General features: G+C 44.9%; 1 protein-coding gene across 3 annotated transcripts in view; it reads right to left on the bottom strand.

Annotated features, from left to right (window-relative positions):
* Positions 1–3,728: 3,728 nt before the first annotated feature.
* The window catches only part of DIXDC1 (DIX domain containing 1), a 29,422-nt gene continuing 16,666 nt past the window's right edge, over positions 3,729–16,484 (bottom strand). For all 3 annotated transcript variants that reach the window (XM_065697058.1, XM_065697057.1, XM_065697059.1), the window contains 15 exons: positions 14,723–14,835; positions 13,372–13,520; positions 10,860–10,949; positions 10,700–10,753; positions 10,160–10,210; positions 9,041–9,145; positions 8,459–8,512; positions 7,616–7,708; positions 7,453–7,524; positions 6,687–6,773; positions 6,385–6,546; positions 6,195–6,261; positions 5,441–5,549; positions 4,798–4,906; positions 3,729–3,881 (listed from right to left, as the gene is read on the bottom strand). In XM_065697058.1, coding sequence (XP_065553130.1) covers positions 3,801–3,881; positions 4,798–4,906; positions 5,441–5,549; positions 6,195–6,261; positions 6,385–6,546; positions 6,687–6,773; positions 7,453–7,524; positions 7,616–7,708; positions 8,459–8,512; positions 9,041–9,145; positions 10,160–10,210; positions 10,700–10,753; positions 10,860–10,949; positions 13,372–13,520; positions 14,723–14,835 — 1,396 coding nt within the window. In that variant the 3' untranslated portion in view covers positions 3,729–3,800. The remainder of the gene's footprint in view (positions 3,882–4,797; positions 4,907–5,440; positions 5,550–6,194; positions 6,262–6,384; positions 6,547–6,686; positions 6,774–7,452; positions 7,525–7,615; positions 7,709–8,458; positions 8,513–9,040; positions 9,146–10,159; positions 10,211–10,699; positions 10,754–10,859; positions 10,950–13,371; positions 13,521–14,722; positions 14,836–16,484) is intronic.

Raw genomic sequence — 16,484 nt, 5'->3', positions numbered from 1 at the left:
ACAATTGCAACAGCCCCTGCTGGATTGTCCTGGTCGCTATCACATGGGCTCGAGTTCAGCCAGAGCCCAGGTCTGCCTGGAGCCACGTGAAGCCAGAACGTGTTCCGTGCCCGGCATCCAGCAGCACAGGTCCCCCCAACCAAAGACTGCCCCTTTGAAAGCAAAGAGTGTTGTACAAGGGGGTGGAACGCGCAAGGGCGAAGTGCTTAGCTGGCTAGCACCATACACGGTAAAATCCCATCACATACGTTACTGCTGTCTTAACATGTTACACGATCAGGAGTGGCTGCTCCTAAGTGCATAGGACTTGTCTTAGCTGAGCTCAGCCAGTTCCAGCAGTTTACACGACCTTAGGTGTAGAAGCAGTGAAATTTGCTATCGCGAAGGCAGCCGAGCAAAGCTTGCGCATTCCGTGTTCATGACAGTTTTAAAAGTAATGTAAATGCAATTGTAAGTCTGTTCACCTCCCGTGTCTCAGAAAGAATATATGCTTTCCTAAAACATTGTGAAAAAGTGATTACAAACTTTTCCTCCCGTACCAAGGGGATGCTAACCTTAAGCACACTCTGATTTATGCACTGATTTTATTCCCTACCTGTGCCTTCTAATTTCAAAGCCAGCTTCCCCTTCACAAGCACTGAACAGCCTCAGTTTGCAAACCCTGTTTTATTGAGATAACTGGTTCATTAATCCAAGGATTACTCAGGCAGGTATGTCTGGTTCAGATGTACAGATAAAACTTCACTTTCCTAGAGAACAGGCTTTAGAATAGCTGCCATAAGTGATGAATACAAACATCCGAGTTTCAATGAGAACATAATCTTACACAGAGCATGTATGTTAAATAAGCAAGGAAAGTAAATTTGAAGGAAGTTTGGACAAAAAACAGATTTAAACCAGTAAAAATAAATGAGTCCTGGGTATGATATTAAAAAGGCAACCCCAGAAACAAACCCATTGAAGTCAGTGTTATAGTGAACTGATTTAGTGCCAGACTGACTTAAAACACAACATCTTTTGCCTTTATCAGAGAGAAATACATAGCCAACAGTTTTTCCACCTGATACTTCTTATCCCTATGCCTAATATTTCTTACCTCCTCCAGACCCCTTTCACTCAATCAATGCAAGGTAAAATGTCTGAAGGAGGCTGCGGCATCAATACAGAAATAAAGGTGAATCCAGACTGTGTATGGGATATAGCATTTCAGAGAAGCAGTCTTCCAGCTTCAGTGACAGCAATTCCATCTTCACTATCACAGAGGGGAGCTGCATATAGGAACCCAGGAACAGAGCACTGCTATCAGTTCTGTCTCAGCAGATACTGGTAGCATCTTCTTATCTTCTTCTGTCCTAGCTTACATGTGGCCTTAGCATGGATGAAAGGCACCTGACTGCCACACTTAAAAAGCAAGCCTTTTGCCCAGTCTTGCTCTTTCTCAAATAGAGACCATTGTTGCTCTGGAGAACATGTGTTTCCAGGTAAGATTCAGTCCTTGGCTCGCTAGTGGCAGTGAGTGTATTAAATGTGACCATGGTTAGTTATCTGAGCTGATCTAAGAACAAGAACAGGTTGTCTGCTGTATCAGATAACAACTTTTTTCTTCATGGGAAAACTGAGTAGCTAGGGGCAAAGATTGAAGACTTATCCATTAGAAGCTCTGATCATATTAACAGCCTCCTGTGTCTTCAGTGCTCTAAAACCAAACTGCTCATCTTTGAGCAGCGGAGAGATACGGAACAGGCAACTACAAGCCCTTGAAAATGGTCTTTATTTTCTCCATAAAATTGTAGCCTGGGTGTATGGCTCTTGCCCAAATAAGATTGGTGTGTAAAACCTGAAGCAACAAACACTTGAGAAAAATTTGCTGTTCAAATACAATTCATTTCAGTATAGCAATCCCATGCTCTCTTTATGAACACACTAAAGATCATGCAACAAAGAAACTGTATCCAGGGAGGAAGAAATCTTTGTTTCTTTTCCAAACAGATGTATTTGATGTATTTTGTATGGAACAGATGTATTCCCCCCTGCAGACCATTGATGAACTTGTTAATTGATGAACTTTCCTACTGCTGTCTGTAAGGAGAATGTCACCATAACAAATTGTCCAGAACAGGAGGCATGTTGTGTTGTGCCAATGTGGCACAGAGCCACATAACAGCCTTGAAGTACTTCCTGAACAGTGAAGCAGTGAGAAAATAAATAGTATTGTTGATGCCTATTAAAGCTGTCAAAAATATAAAACCCAGCAGGAACTGGTTGGATTTCAATAGTGAAATAAAAGTTATGAGCCCAGTGTTGTGTTAACAGAAGACAATAAGAAACAGGTCAGCAACCATGAGAAAATGAGCAAAACACAGTATAATGCGTGCAGAAATATACAGAATGCACTTGCACTAGTATAAAAATATCCACAGTCCTCAGACAAATGTAAACTGGTACAAAATAATTCCAGGAACAGGAACATGTTTACAAAAGGAGATGTTAATATAAAACCAGGATCAGCTTCTCCCAGACTCATGCGCAGCACAGACACACAGGTAGTCCACGGAAGGGCCACATGTACCGAGAATGAGCAGAACCTTGACTTGCTGTAAGTCAACAGTATCTGTAGTACATCGCAGCCAGCACTCTGGAAATTCAACTGACTGCCAGCAGAGGGTCAGAGACAGGCAATGCAAGAGCAAATAAAACCAAACTCCACAAAACCAAAAAAACCCCATCCTCAGGGATTTTAGGGCTTGTCCTTTCCCAAGTAGTCATTTATTTCCTGATCATTCAGGCACCCCAGGAGCAGGCGTACCAGGGAACTGGTGGTGTAAGCGATGGGGTTTATCCTGCTGGTGTGGGTAAGTATTTGGTGGCTCTGGCAATGAGTGGACAGCAGCACACAGTGATGCCTGTGCACAGGTGGTGACAAACTGTCTGCCTTGCTGAAAGAAGAGAGGGCAGGAAAGCAGGGAAAGAGGCTCAACAAGGAGAGGGGCTGGAGTACCTCAGGGAAGCAGCTGATTCCAGCTCCCCCACAAATTAAATCCTTCAGCAAATAAGCAAGCATCAAGATCCCACAGTCCCCATGGCAACAAGACAAACCCAGAATGCCTCAGAGGTGGGTACAGCTTTGGAGAGCAAGTGGGAAAAGCAGGGCTAGGAAATGGAAGCCTGAGTTTGGGAGAAAGGGAGCTTTGCCAAGCTGGTGATCTTTGCTTTAGACCTTGCATAAAACTTCCTGAAGACTCTCTTCCCTCCTCAGATCGCTTTTCTAGATTGTTAGTCCAGAATGTCCAGTAAGTTCAGTCTGCTACTGCAGCACATGCAAGTCTAGAACTAAAGCTGGTAAAACCTTCAGATCGCGCAATCTAGAGGCTGCTTCTGACTCTTGAGGGCAAAGGTTCATATTTTTGCCAACGATGCAGATCTGTGTAATCGCATGTACAAGAAACAGACTTGTAATGCTCTGATCACAGTCTGCAGCATGTATTGCAGGAATGGAGAAGCAGAGGAAGGGAGAAATGCATCATTAAGGCCTTCAGGGTTTAGTTGACAAGACAAAGCAAGGTGTTTCTTTCCCATGGACCTGTCATTTCAGTCTCAGAACGCTGCATTTGGGCACTGAAAATCAGATGCCAGGTGTCCATGCACACAGCATGCATTGCCTGTTGTTTGCAGAGAAGCCCTCTCTTTTTGGCAGCTTGATTTGGACTCTTTCCAGCACACAGAGCACACAGGCTGTTGGCCATTCTTTGAGTTCAGCAGCCAGTTATGGGTTTCCATAGTGACAAGACTTAAAAGCTTGATTAATTCTCTCCATGGTCTTCTTCCACCCAGGCCACAATTTTCCCCTCCCAACCAGGAATGATGTCATCATCGTGGAATACCTACAGAAGATAAAAAAGGGAGTTCAGCCATGTCTGGAGTCTGGAAACCACACTTGTACAGTGTGTGTAGATGCATTAAGTCAGAAATCCTAGCTCAGATTTGACTGCACATCCCAAAGAACATGTACTTCATCCATCATTCACAGGTCTGAGTAATCTTTTGGGGGTTTAGGTAAAAAAAAAAGTCAAGCCAAACCAAACCAACAGATTAGGCCCCTTTTTTCACCAGCAACCCTCAAGATTATTATTGGCATGTATTTGACAAGAAAGGTAAAATGAAGAGAGGAAACATGACTTTTCTGATCCAGACTGCAATCTTGCAGAATGGCTACGTAATCAGCTGACTGCTTCCAGAGAGGATAACCCTGTGCACTTTGTGAAACAGGAACTATTGCAGTAACTTTTAATGAATCCAATCTGCACTGACACCAGCCTGAGCATCAAGGGGGCTGTAATGAAGTACATGAAGGAAAAGATGTCACAAATGGAGTTATTGCTGGGAAACCTTTAAAAGGATGTATGAGAATGTTTTTGGGTTGGTTTTTTTTTAATAAACCACATTTGCCTTAAGTGTCTCTCACTGCAACAGGTTTTATAAAGCCACTTAAAGGGCTAGAAGTGCAGCCTGGGTTTTTGCCCAGTGGCCCCTGAGCAATGGTGTGCCACAGACTGCCTTTGCCAATAGCCAGCTCTGCCCAAGAGGCTCTGCAATCCCCAGGCAACTGCAATTGCGTTCACGCAATTGCTCTGTCTGGGGATGAAAACATCCCACTTTAGCACCTTAATCTGCAGAAATACACAGTTTCTTTGGGGGCAAAATCAAAGATTTCATTAATTTAGAAGTGAGGTGACCACAGACCCCAGGATTGTGCGGTAACACTGAACCCAAAGTGGCTGATAGCTGAATTTCACTTACCTCCTCCTTGACTGTGCCAAACTCTGGATCCAGGGCTTTGAAATGGTACCGGTGAGTTCCTTCACGATCAATAGCTACCTTAAAATCCTTCAGAGTCACTTCCCCTAACCTGCAAGGGAAGAGTTTGGCACTATCCTATGGCACACTGTTACTAGATTTAGCTCAAGTGTAGTAACATGGCATGCAGAGCCACAGCACAAGTCTAGCTAGGCATGTGGAACCCTGGCCACAGGGATGTGAAAAGTGTGTCCCCTCCAGGAACACAGCTATCAACCCCAAGGTTGTCTTCAGAGGAACAATTGCCTCCTGATTCACAAAGAACAGCCTTTTTCACTTTCTCTTTTCAACTGACAACCATACTTGTCCTGTACTACATGCCACAGTAGAACTGCTTGTCTGCTTTCTCCTGCTCTTGGAAGTTATTAAAAAGAGAGGTGGATCTCTTACAGCTCTAAAACAATTGCATTATCTAGGGGACTGCTTTAGGCAGTTTTCCCCAGACAATGGTATGAAATCCAATGGCCAGGTTAACACACAGCAAATTTGTGCTAGCTGTGACCGTACCCAGAAGAGATCAGACTAATGCATTAAGGGAAACAAGCACCTCCCACATCAGTGTCAGCAAGGCGAAGCCAGACCTCACCTCTTTGGTATGTTGACCATGAAAGGTGTGAGGGAGCGGTCAGTGAAGTATAACACTTTGGTGCAGGCACTGGTGCTCATCACGGGTGTGCTGTGCGAATGAGGCAGTTCTGCAAAGAAAAGAGCACAGTCATGGGGGAACAACTTGTCTCCTACAACAGGAAACAAAAGGGGTGGCTCTGTCTTTTCGCAGGACCTACAGTCTCCTACAGCCTCACAGACTTTCAAGGTAACGTTTACAACCCATATTGGAAAATACAACATTCATAATGATGAAAAGCGAATGTGAAACGTAGCGTCAGAAAGGGCTGTGCTGTTATGCTTGTATGAAATGAGAATGTATCAGTGCTAGACACTGATAGCAGAAGAGGGGAAGAGGCAACTGTAGTTATCTGTGTCCACTAGATGGTGCAAACCAGCAGGAAAGCTGAAATAGCATCGCATTTCCCACTCATCCCAAGGAAAATTGTTTGTCATAGCTATTTATACTGCAGTACTACTGAAGTGGCCCAAACAGACTCCCACTGTGATGGTGCTTTACTAACAAGCAGCCATAAATTGCCTCTGCCCCACTTCCTTTGCAGCAAAGTCTAATCTGTACAGCAAATGACTAAAAGAAGGGAAGTCAGCTCTGGTAAAGGGAACAAGAAGCTGGAGGTGGCAGATTCCCAAAGAGATACTACACCTTGGACTTTGGCCAGCAAACCTAAGCAGTGAATTTGGCAGTCAGAAGGCTGGAGGTCAAAGACACTTACTGGATTTGGGAGGCCAGGAGTCTCTACACTCATTTGTTGCTTGGCTTGCTGGCGATTTCCCCCGGGTCTAGGATGCAAAGCCAAAAGAAAGAGAACAAGGTGTCACTGGTTGGAGCTCCCATTGCTGCTTAGCTCTGGGTTGTGTGTGAAGGGAGGAAGTTAAGAGCAAAGTGCCCTAGGAAGCCTTTACCCTTCTCTCTTGCCTCTTCTGTGTTTCCACACGGTACAGGCGTTCCATTAGGCTGGAGATGCCTTGCTCCAGGCTGTCAATCGTGTGATGCTGTGGATCGTGGCCACTGAAACTGTTCCTGAGGCTGCGAAGAGCATCACGAACCAGTTGCAAGTCATTTGTCTGCCCAAGAGACCACAAGTCAGTCAGACTAACTCCAAGCTGCTCTCTTCCCATCTAAAGCCACAGATCTTAGAAAGGGGAACTATCTCTGGAGCCTTCATCTGCATCTGGCTGGGAAAACTGCCCATAGGTACACTTACCCCTCGGTGTGCTGTGGGAGCAGCTCCTTTCCCTGCTGTCTGGAGGAAGCCATTGCTCTGAGCACTGTGACCGCTGCAAGCCATCACCTGTTCAGGGGAAGATGTGTGTGCCACTAGGAATGCAAGTGTTAGGACCTCCCCAAAGATTCCAGTTCGTGAACATCAAGATGATAAGAGAGCATGAAACCTTCCACATTAGTGATATCCCATCTTCTACCAGGTAAATACACTCATTAAGGAGAGTGCAGGCTGTCCTGTAGGTCATGATTCCTCTCACACAGGTGGAGAAGAAGAGGCAGTTTCAGGAAGGAGCTTGCTGCTACATCAGAGGGCTCTACAAGTTCTAGTGAGTGTTCAAGTGGCACTGATACTCGGGCTGGCACTCTTTCAACAAGACAGTTCCAAGTGCTCAATAGCAGGGTCAGTAGGAAAAGGAGGAGATAAGAAGCTTAACCATTAGCTATGGTTTGAGCTGAAGCTAGAAGCCAAGAACCTCTGGCTTCCATTCCTGTGCTCCCCTCCCTGTTGCATCTCTTAGGATTTTGACACAAGATACTAAGCCACAGTGCTCATGCTGAGAGCCTTGCTAAGATGGATGCTTTATGTAGTCTGGCTGCCTTGGTTATGGCACTGACAATGATACAGCAGAGCCAGGCCATTCTGGGATGAAGTGGATGATTTCTGGAGATAGGTAGCTAAATGGACAGCACTGTTAGAAAGAAACATCATTCCAACAGTCTGATCTGTAGACCAAGTCTTCCCATACCTCTTCAGCCTCTCTCTTCATGCAGTGAACTAGCAGTGCCTCTTTCTGCTCCAGCTCCCTCTCCAAATCCACCTGAGGGGAGTAGAAAAGTCAGCACAAACTGAGCCACCAAAGTAAGTGCCAGCTCTCAGGGCATCACCTTAGGGCATAACCTGCTCCATACCTGTTGGTAGTTGGCCTCAGAAAGCTGCCTAAGCATTTCATCCAGTTTGGTCTGATGCTGCTGTAAATGCCGGTCCTTCTGGCACAGTTCTTTCTGCAACACAGTGATCAAGAGAAACATCAGAGAAGCTGTGGATGGCCCATCCTTGGCAGTTTTCAAGGCCAGGTTGGATGGGGCTTTGAGAAACTTGGTCTAGTGGAAGGTGTCCCTACCCATGGTAGGGGTTTTGGAACTAGATGAGCTTTAAGGTTGCTTCCAACCAAAACCACTCTATGAAACCATTCCATGATTCTATAATCAGGACAGCAAGTAGGGCTCACAATCATCTTACCGTGGCAGGGAAGGTTATGCCAACTGCCAGGATCAGGTTCCTCTATATGCTGACTTACATAATGTGTGTACTTCCACCTACATGTTAGAACTGTCAAAGCTTGCTTTGAAAAGATCAGTCAGGTAGTAGTAGCCCAGAGTCCCCTTGCCCAGCAAAGATCCACAACTGAGGTCAGACAACTGTCCCAGAGAAAACAGATTCCCGAGGGATCAGTGGACAATCAGGTGGCCCAACCAACCTGTAGGCTTCTGCACAAGTGTTAGATACTCAGCAAGCCAGCACAGCAAAACCATGACAATAAGAGATCTATAAAAAGCTGTGGGCAGAACACAAAGAACATCTGATCCCTCCCTCTCATGACAAACACCCAGGCTATCGCAACTTATTAATTATCCAGGGTGCCATTCCCAGAGGTGACTGAGTGCCAGGGAGACAGCAGTCACATTCACAAAACTGAAGAACCACCAGATGCTGCCCCCAGCAAAGCCTCCAGTGACGAGAGGTTCCATTACCTTGTATTCTGCCAGTAGCCGGTTTCGCTCGTCAACCTTCCTCTGAAGGTCAACCTGCAGAAATAACACAGACTTTTGAGGTCGGTACTCCTAAAGAGTTAGTGACAACCTCTTTTGCTCTAAGGGGTGACCTGGGACCAAGTATCTGCAGAGTTCAAGGGAGCTGGTGGCTCAGGATGCAGCCTTTCAGACAGGACACTTCCTTCCTTGCCCTTCTCTCTCCAGAGGGAGACTGTACATGGTGGCTCCACCTGCCAAAGTGCCACTTGCTAATCCAGGGAGCACAGTGAGGAAGGAAGACTGCAGCTGTACTGAAAACATCATGGAAAGCACCATCCTGTTTCAGCTGAAGGTCTTCGGGGACAGGAAATGAAAGTGAAGAATAAGCAACTGCAGCAAGTCCCACAGCTGGCAAATAGACTGTGTGCGGTTTTGACTCTGCAGAGACCTTTGACTGGCCGTTCACTATCCCACGACCCCACCAGCTATGCTGCAACCACCAACTCTACACCCTGTGACTGCTGCAGTCCTCAGGGCCACCAGCCTCCTGAAATAATCTAACCCTCAGCAGCAGTGACTCACGTTCTGGTTGTGCAATTCCTCCTTGTCCATGTTTGCTCTCAGCAGTTCCTGCTTTAGCTGAAGAACTGACGCATCCTGTTGAATCAGCCTTTGCTGTAATGCATCCTAGGAAAATATGTTATCTGTAGGTAGGTGCAAGACAGAGGCAGAAACCCTTTCCTGGGAAGCAAGTGACCTAGATGAGTGGCTGTAACACAGTGGGGCCACTCACAGGGGTCCAGAGAGCTTGCCCAATGGGCCCTCAGTCCTTCTGCCTTTGTCTTAGGTAAAAGTAATTTCCCTGCCAACATTCTAGCCATAGGAGACAGAGGGATTTCTGCGCTTCTACCTGGATTTTCAGCTTCAGAAGTGGCCTGATAATTTACTCTTATGAAAGAAAACAGCAGTGTCCTTAGAGGGTCTTTTCAGTGGCCTACAGCTAGTGTCTGCAGCCATACAACTGCAACATCTAGGGAGCAAAAAAAGGCCAATGTCAGTTAAGGACACAAGGAAACTCAGTGTGACCTAGTCTCTCTTAAGAGGCCAATGTCAGGACTAATTCTGTACCTTTCACTCATTGTTATTCAGAAGCCAAGAGCTCTACCTTGGATAGCTACTGCTGTTTGCTTCCTTCACAGGAGCCTGATAGGCAGCTCTAAAAATACCTCTGCTCAGGAATACACTATTAGTGTGCAGAACTCCAGGGGGAAGAACTGAGCAAACAGGAGCCAGAATTGTGAACAATGCTGCAGCTGAAGAGGACAAAGATTCCCCTGTGCTCTTTTTCCTCTACTATCAAGAATAAGTTCACTGGGCCAGTTCTACTGTGCATACCACAAGATGGGGTGGGGGGGGGGAGGTTGTGAGAACCATGCAAACATCCTACACCTCATGTTTTCTTTAAGGGAAACAAATAAAAGAGAGGACATTTGACCACAGTCCTACAGACACAAACACAACTCAGGAGACCTAACTCCTTGGGCCTGCCTTAACTGTAGTCTCTTCCTAGAGCTTGAAACAGACCATAAGATCCCGCACCTCAAAGTCCCCTAAATACACCTCCCTCAGAAGTGTATCGGTGCTTCTGGCCCTACTTGTGCACTGCAGACACTAGTATTTAGGAAGGGCCCCTTTCCTCACCTTTATTCCCTGTAGGTTTCGAGCTTCTTGTTTGTATTTCAGTAGCTCCTTCTGTAAATGCAATGTAATTTGATTAAATGGCATCTTGTCACCCCTTCAGAATCAACCAAAGTCAGTGTTCTCTGTCCCCAGGCACCTGCTCCAGAAGAAAGCACATCCCACCTTTTCCCACAGATCAAAAAGTGTGTCAGGCCCTGAGTCATTTTAATGAGTAATACTCAATACATTTTAATAAGTAATACATTTAATGGGTGCTATCCCACAAACTTATTAGCTGCTAATATGAATACAATAAATGCTTCACAGCTATCTATTGTGAGAGCTCTCTGGGTCAATGAATTATGGTCTCGGGGAAGCAGGAGCCTGCACTCCTGGAGGGATGTAGTTCCCATGCAGGAGAATATGAGAACAGAATTAGAGCCCTAACACAATACATCCCCCATGTCATCTGTTCTGTGGTCCACCAACCCCCTGCTACAAATCAAGCAGGGTAGAGTCTGCAAAGATCTCTTGACCCAAAACCTCTCTTTCCCCTCTAACCTTTAAGTCTTGGTTTTCTTCCACACTCTGGTCCAGGCGACTTCGGATTATGATCTGAATGTAAAATACCATGGTTGTTATTGTGCATGATACTTGCCTGTGGCAGAAAAGTGCAAAGGGCAGTTTAATCAGAGAAATGGAGGCACAGCAATGTGCTTACCAGCTGCTCTTCAGGGCAGGCTCCACGTTCACAAAGTTCAAAGGACCCTTCCTGCTCATCCTCAGGTAAAGACCCATTGAGCAGCAAAGCCTGGGAAGATGAAGGAAAAAATCTCCTTCTCAGGGGTTTCAAAGGAAAATAGGTAACCTGCAGCTCTGCAACAGTCATGGATAGCAACAGACTCACAAGAGTTTCATTTCCTATTTCTGCTTATTCCCTTCAAAAACCAGCACCTTGTTCAGGAATGAACAAGAAGATTTATCTCCTGAGAAAGCTCTCTCAGTGATCTCTGTCAGCCAATAATCTTGCCCATGGAAAGACACCAGACAGGGACAACTACTAAGATTTTTGGAAGAGTGATGTCTGTTTCAGGGTAGCATTCACTACAGTAACAGATTTGAAGTCTAAAGCCCACTGAACCATCTTTACATTGTAAGGCTTCTTTTCTGGAATGAGACTCAAGTATCCCCTGCTGAAAGAAGCCATTCTCTCATCACATGTCTATAAAAGACTCTAGAAACAGGCTGTTCAGGGAAGCCTAATTCTGTTCTACACTAGACAAGGCTGAGATGCAAGTTCAGCCCCAAATGACTTCAAGGCTGACAGTTCAGGCTCTGCATGCTGATACAAACAGCTACAACTGCTGCCAAACAGCAAACAGCAATCTGCGCCCAGTTAATGCAGAAGTTTTTGGAAAACTGTTTCCTGAGTGCCTCCCAAACTCTTCCCAGTGGGACACTAAAGCAGGAATCACACAGGAACATAAAAAGTTACCACAGTTTTAGTGCCCTATGTGGTATACATACATCAGATCCTTGATATTTCGATCAAACTATCATGAACTGGAAGCTCTTAAGTATTGAGTAAGAGCAGGAAAATCAATTAATCAAATCCAATTTCTTGGCTAGCAGCCTCAGCTGCCTCTTCTTACTCCCAGGGGATGAGGGGGCAGCAAATGCCAGCTGCTCACCCTCACTCATGAAACGCAGGGCTAGGGTTGGAGGAACAGAACATGCCAGTCCCTCCATTGCTGCCTCTCCCTGCTCCCAGTGGGCACATAACGCAACTGGATTTTACTGGTGAACCAAGCCAGGGTTGTTTGGGGCTTTTTTTTGTGTTGAGTCTTTTGTTTCCTGCCTATTGTCCAAAGGGAAAACGGCCTCTGATCTGCACCCCACCCTCTGTCCCCGCTGCCTGTGCTTCTCACACAATCTCTGCTTTGTTTACTGACACATAAATATTTACAATTCAAAGCCAGTATGGTTCCCAGCACAAACAGAAAGGAATATCCCTGAGAGAGTTCAGGGTCTTTACCATATGGATCAGGGGCTCTACTCCCCATGCAGAGTCAAACACATTGGGCTGAGGGTCATTCATCGGGGCGGGGGGGACTGGAACCGGGCAGCAAGGAAAAGGTCCCACAAATAAATAGTTTCGTAGAGAATGTGCCTAGCTCACTGAAAGACTGATGCAAGCCTCTGTGATCCCTCATCAGCTCTGTGAATTTTGATTGATTTCCTGACATTCCTTGTCTCTCTGCATTACTTCCGATCACAAATCACAGAAAGGCTACTCTATTCTCCCAGGCTGCTAACAAAACCTGCAGGCTGGTAAGTGCCCTGGTGAAGAAGGGGAGTCCCTGCCCCAACACATGGGAAAACACTGCTGCATCTTTACATTTGTCATAGTAACAAACGTGCTTTGCATAGTGCCAGCACACAGAGGAGTTAGCCTAGCATCACAGGCATCAAGCCAATGAACCTACCTTAGGATCTGGACTCCAACCAAAAGACAACACAGACATAATCACCTTCTCAACACAAGGTTTGTTTTAGATTCCCTACAGTTGTTCCATTCTTACCTTCATTCGGTGTGCCCTTTGCCCTCTCACAGTCCACTTAAATTACTATCAGTTAATATCACTGACTGTCAGTCCTTATACCAACATATTTTTCCTCTCTCCACACCCTTCTCTCTCCCTACCAAATAAGAGCCTGAAATCATGTCAAGTTCAAGTTCTGGACAAGTCTGAGCCAAAAAAAAAAGAAAAGGTTGTGTCTGACTGGTGTTAAACATTCTTTCTTTGAGACCTTGGTAAATATACTGAGGCTGGGGAAGTCGCAGCTGTATTTCTTCCTTCCCTGGGCTCTTTTGGTTAAGCATGCTACACAGTGATAGGGGACAAGCATACCCTGCCTCAAGCAAGACTGTGGCTGGATCCACCTGTCTTCTAAAATATATCTGGGACATTGGAAAGGGCAGTTTTGGTATTCTCCATTCTGGAAAATGTGACCAGCACCAAATCACAGTGCAGGAGCCAAGAGGGCCTAAACAATGCAAGAAAGATGTGAAAGTGCTAGGTCGGCAGCATTCTGTTGCTGCGTAAGCTTTCCACTGGCTGCAGCTAATATACCCAATACACACTATCCACACTATCAGAAATACCTCCTCATTCTGATGGGAAAAGAAATGTATGTGGGAGGGAATGCTGGCTGAGAAGAAAATCTATTACCTGCAAGCCTGAAATCATCTTCTTTGCTTCCTCCATTTCCTTTTCCAAATGGTCCTGTTGTTCCAAAAGCTGCTCCTCCCATGAATTCTCCAAATATGACCCAGGGTTCCCGGCTTGCCACTCAGGCTGGAAATGAGATTCTGTCTCTTCTGGAAGAGAGAACAGCTGAATGTAGTCATGGCAGACAGAGGAGTCCAGAAAAGACTTGCAGCACACAGCAATTGCCAGCTGTCTGCACTATAACTAGCAAACCAGCATGTCTTCTAGCCTGTACCAAGGAAGTTGCTACAGGTATGACATCTTGTCTAATCTAAAGGATTTGTGTCTCATTCTACATGCAAAGGATGCTTTCCTAAATACACACGTATCAAAGATAAGCATCCTTCCCCTTTGTTAACTTTGCTGCATCTGATTCCCCAGTACTGGAGATTTCTGCAGAAATTACCTAAGGAGAGAAAAACAACTGTGGGATTTTAAGAGCATATCCTAGCTTTAGAGGGTGCATCAAGGACCCACTGAAGGCAACATAAACAGTATTTCTACTTGTCAAATAACATGGCTTTCCCAAGGTGGACAACACACCTAAATCTAAACCAGACTTTCCTCTTAATAGCAAAGTTTAATAGCCTTGCATGGCTTTCCTGCTCCCTACAGCATAAGCTGGATCACTGGTTTGCTACCATCCACTGGCTAGGCCAAGCATTTCCTGGGAGAGCTTCTCTGTCACTTGCTCTTGGATGCTAACCAGAAAGAGTTATTATTAGACTGCATTTCTGAGAAGGAAAAGAAACAAACAACCAACAAAAATGGATTCGAAAACTTCTTTGAAAACCTCTTTCAATATGCCTGAAAATTTTAAGTGCAAATTGACCATATCACAGGGCATTTGTGGCAATTCAGCAATGGACTTCTCAACGCAAACACCACGACAATACTAAACAGTTTCGGTCTTTGCAAAGAGCCACTTGACCTATGTACAGATGTGCTGTAAACACAGACACACAAAGACAAGTTACACATCATGGGCTTGACAAGCTCACATGGACTCTTTAAGGGAATTTTGAAGGCTTATTCAACATGGCCTAATGAGGCTGTGCTGAAAACATTCACCCTACAGTGACAGTTATATATGAACCTGTCTCCAGCACTTCTTATTTCCCAAACATTATTTGCAAGCCTCACAGACACTGCCATATTATGGCATGATTGGAGGGTTAAAAGTTTCGGGATTCAGTTTTACGTGAACAGATTCTCTACATTCATTTCAGTCACGAGGGAACTTTTCAGCAAGTTTGCAACACAAACAAATGCTCATGAAAATGTGAGCTGTAAAGCATTATCTGCAAGGTACCTATTTTAGTTTCTGTTTCTTCAGTGTGGATGATCACAAGTCTTTCCTTCTCCTCTGATGGGGCTACAGTGGACTCACTCTTCACACTGTGGGTAGGACTAGGTGATGTAAGACTGCAGAGGAATGGAGAAACAGTTACTTTAGTGCTGATCAGCATCGTCCTCATCTAAGATAAAAGTGAACATGCAGGCAGGCTTCTTGAAACTAAGAATTATCTGCATGCTAAAGAAGCCATTAACAAACCAAACTGGGCATGTAACTTTTCCATCACTCCACATCAGTGTTATAGTACTCTGATAATTAGCACAACGTGCCTCTTCATTTTCCTTAACCGAATGCAAGCTTGAGACTGTCACCAGAGAATTCACATACACTCATACAGGGGTGAGACCACACTCTACTGAAGGTTAGCTCAGAAATTACTTAGTGTGAGCCTTATATTCATACTGGAAGCTGAATGAAAAGCCACCCTGGCTTGTCGCATCTCTTGCTGCAGCTTTCAGAAGCACCACTTAACTAACTTGAAATCCCAAGGGGAAAATATTTTATAAGTCAGATACCAGTCACTCATGTTCTTGGGTTAAAACTTCTTGAAAGTACCCACATCTTGTCACTGAAGCCATCTCAGCTGACTGAGGTTCAAGCAATCTTTTTCAGACATTCTTCCTAAATGCATCACCCAGACAACATCAAAAGCTAGCTGAAGCTCACTGACCCATTCAGTGTACCTCTAAAGTCGCAGGAACTAATCCTTGCAAGTGTGAGCAGGAGTTAATTTTTCATTCTCCCCAACACAGAAACAAAGGACAGAGAACAAAAAGAAAACAGTGTGGAAATAATAGAATAGGTTCAGAAAAATGAGAGGCTTCAACAGCTCAGTCTTCCACATCTTCCCAGCACTGCTGCTACATATTCCACAGCTCTCACAGAATCAGAAAAGGCCTGCAATAGAGATGGAAATGACTTGCTAGCAGCTCCTGTCTGGTCTACTCCCACAGCCAGTGCTGGCCTACTTCTCATTTATATTACAGCCCTTCAAGCAGTCTAGTGTTAATGGTCCAGACTAAATGGACTTTCACCATGTTAAAGGAAGAGATAAATGGAACTTACTAAGTGAAAGAGTAACCATCTTCTAATGGGGATTTCTAACAGCTACAGTGCTGCTCTTTCCTGCTCAAACAGGGTGCACATGACTGTTAAAAGGGTCCAGGAGGGTGGGGTTAAGTGGTCCTTACAGGTCTCCACAACATAGAGAGTTCTACCGATAATTGCTTAGGGATTCCTTTGTCCACAGTCTCCTTTCCAGGCAGGTTCCCTATTTTAAAAGGCCAATGGGTTCACATCAGAGACAACCTCTCAAACCATGCCAAACAGTCCAAGAGCTACGGAGATGCACTCAGATGAAGGAGTAGCACCAATCAGGTTGCCTCTTACATTATACCTTCAAGTTAATGCTGGAAACATTTCTACAGTTTCTTTATTGATCACCAAATCAACAGATTATGAAATATCCACTGATGTAATTTGTTCTTTAAAGTACATACAATCCATGATTAAAGCATGCAGAAGGAAGTGCTGGGAATTAAAGCTATTCAAGACAGATTTGTGAATGTAAACTGTTCCACTTTATTCCTTTTACCAATTGGTTTCCTAACCCATATCCTTTCTCCACTGATTCCCAGAGCTGCCAGTGCCTGCACAGTCAAGGCTTTAGGGCAACATCCCCAATGATAAGTCTGAATCCTCATCATTTTAATTAACA

This window comes from Lathamus discolor, chromosome 17 (assembly GCF_037157495.1).
Source record: "Lathamus discolor isolate bLatDis1 chromosome 17, bLatDis1.hap1, whole genome shotgun sequence".
Classification (NCBI taxonomy): domain Eukaryota; kingdom Metazoa; phylum Chordata; class Aves; order Psittaciformes; family Psittacidae; genus Lathamus; species Lathamus discolor.
The sequence above is the reverse complement of the archived record's forward strand: the minus strand, read 5'-3'. Positions and strand labels throughout refer to the sequence as shown.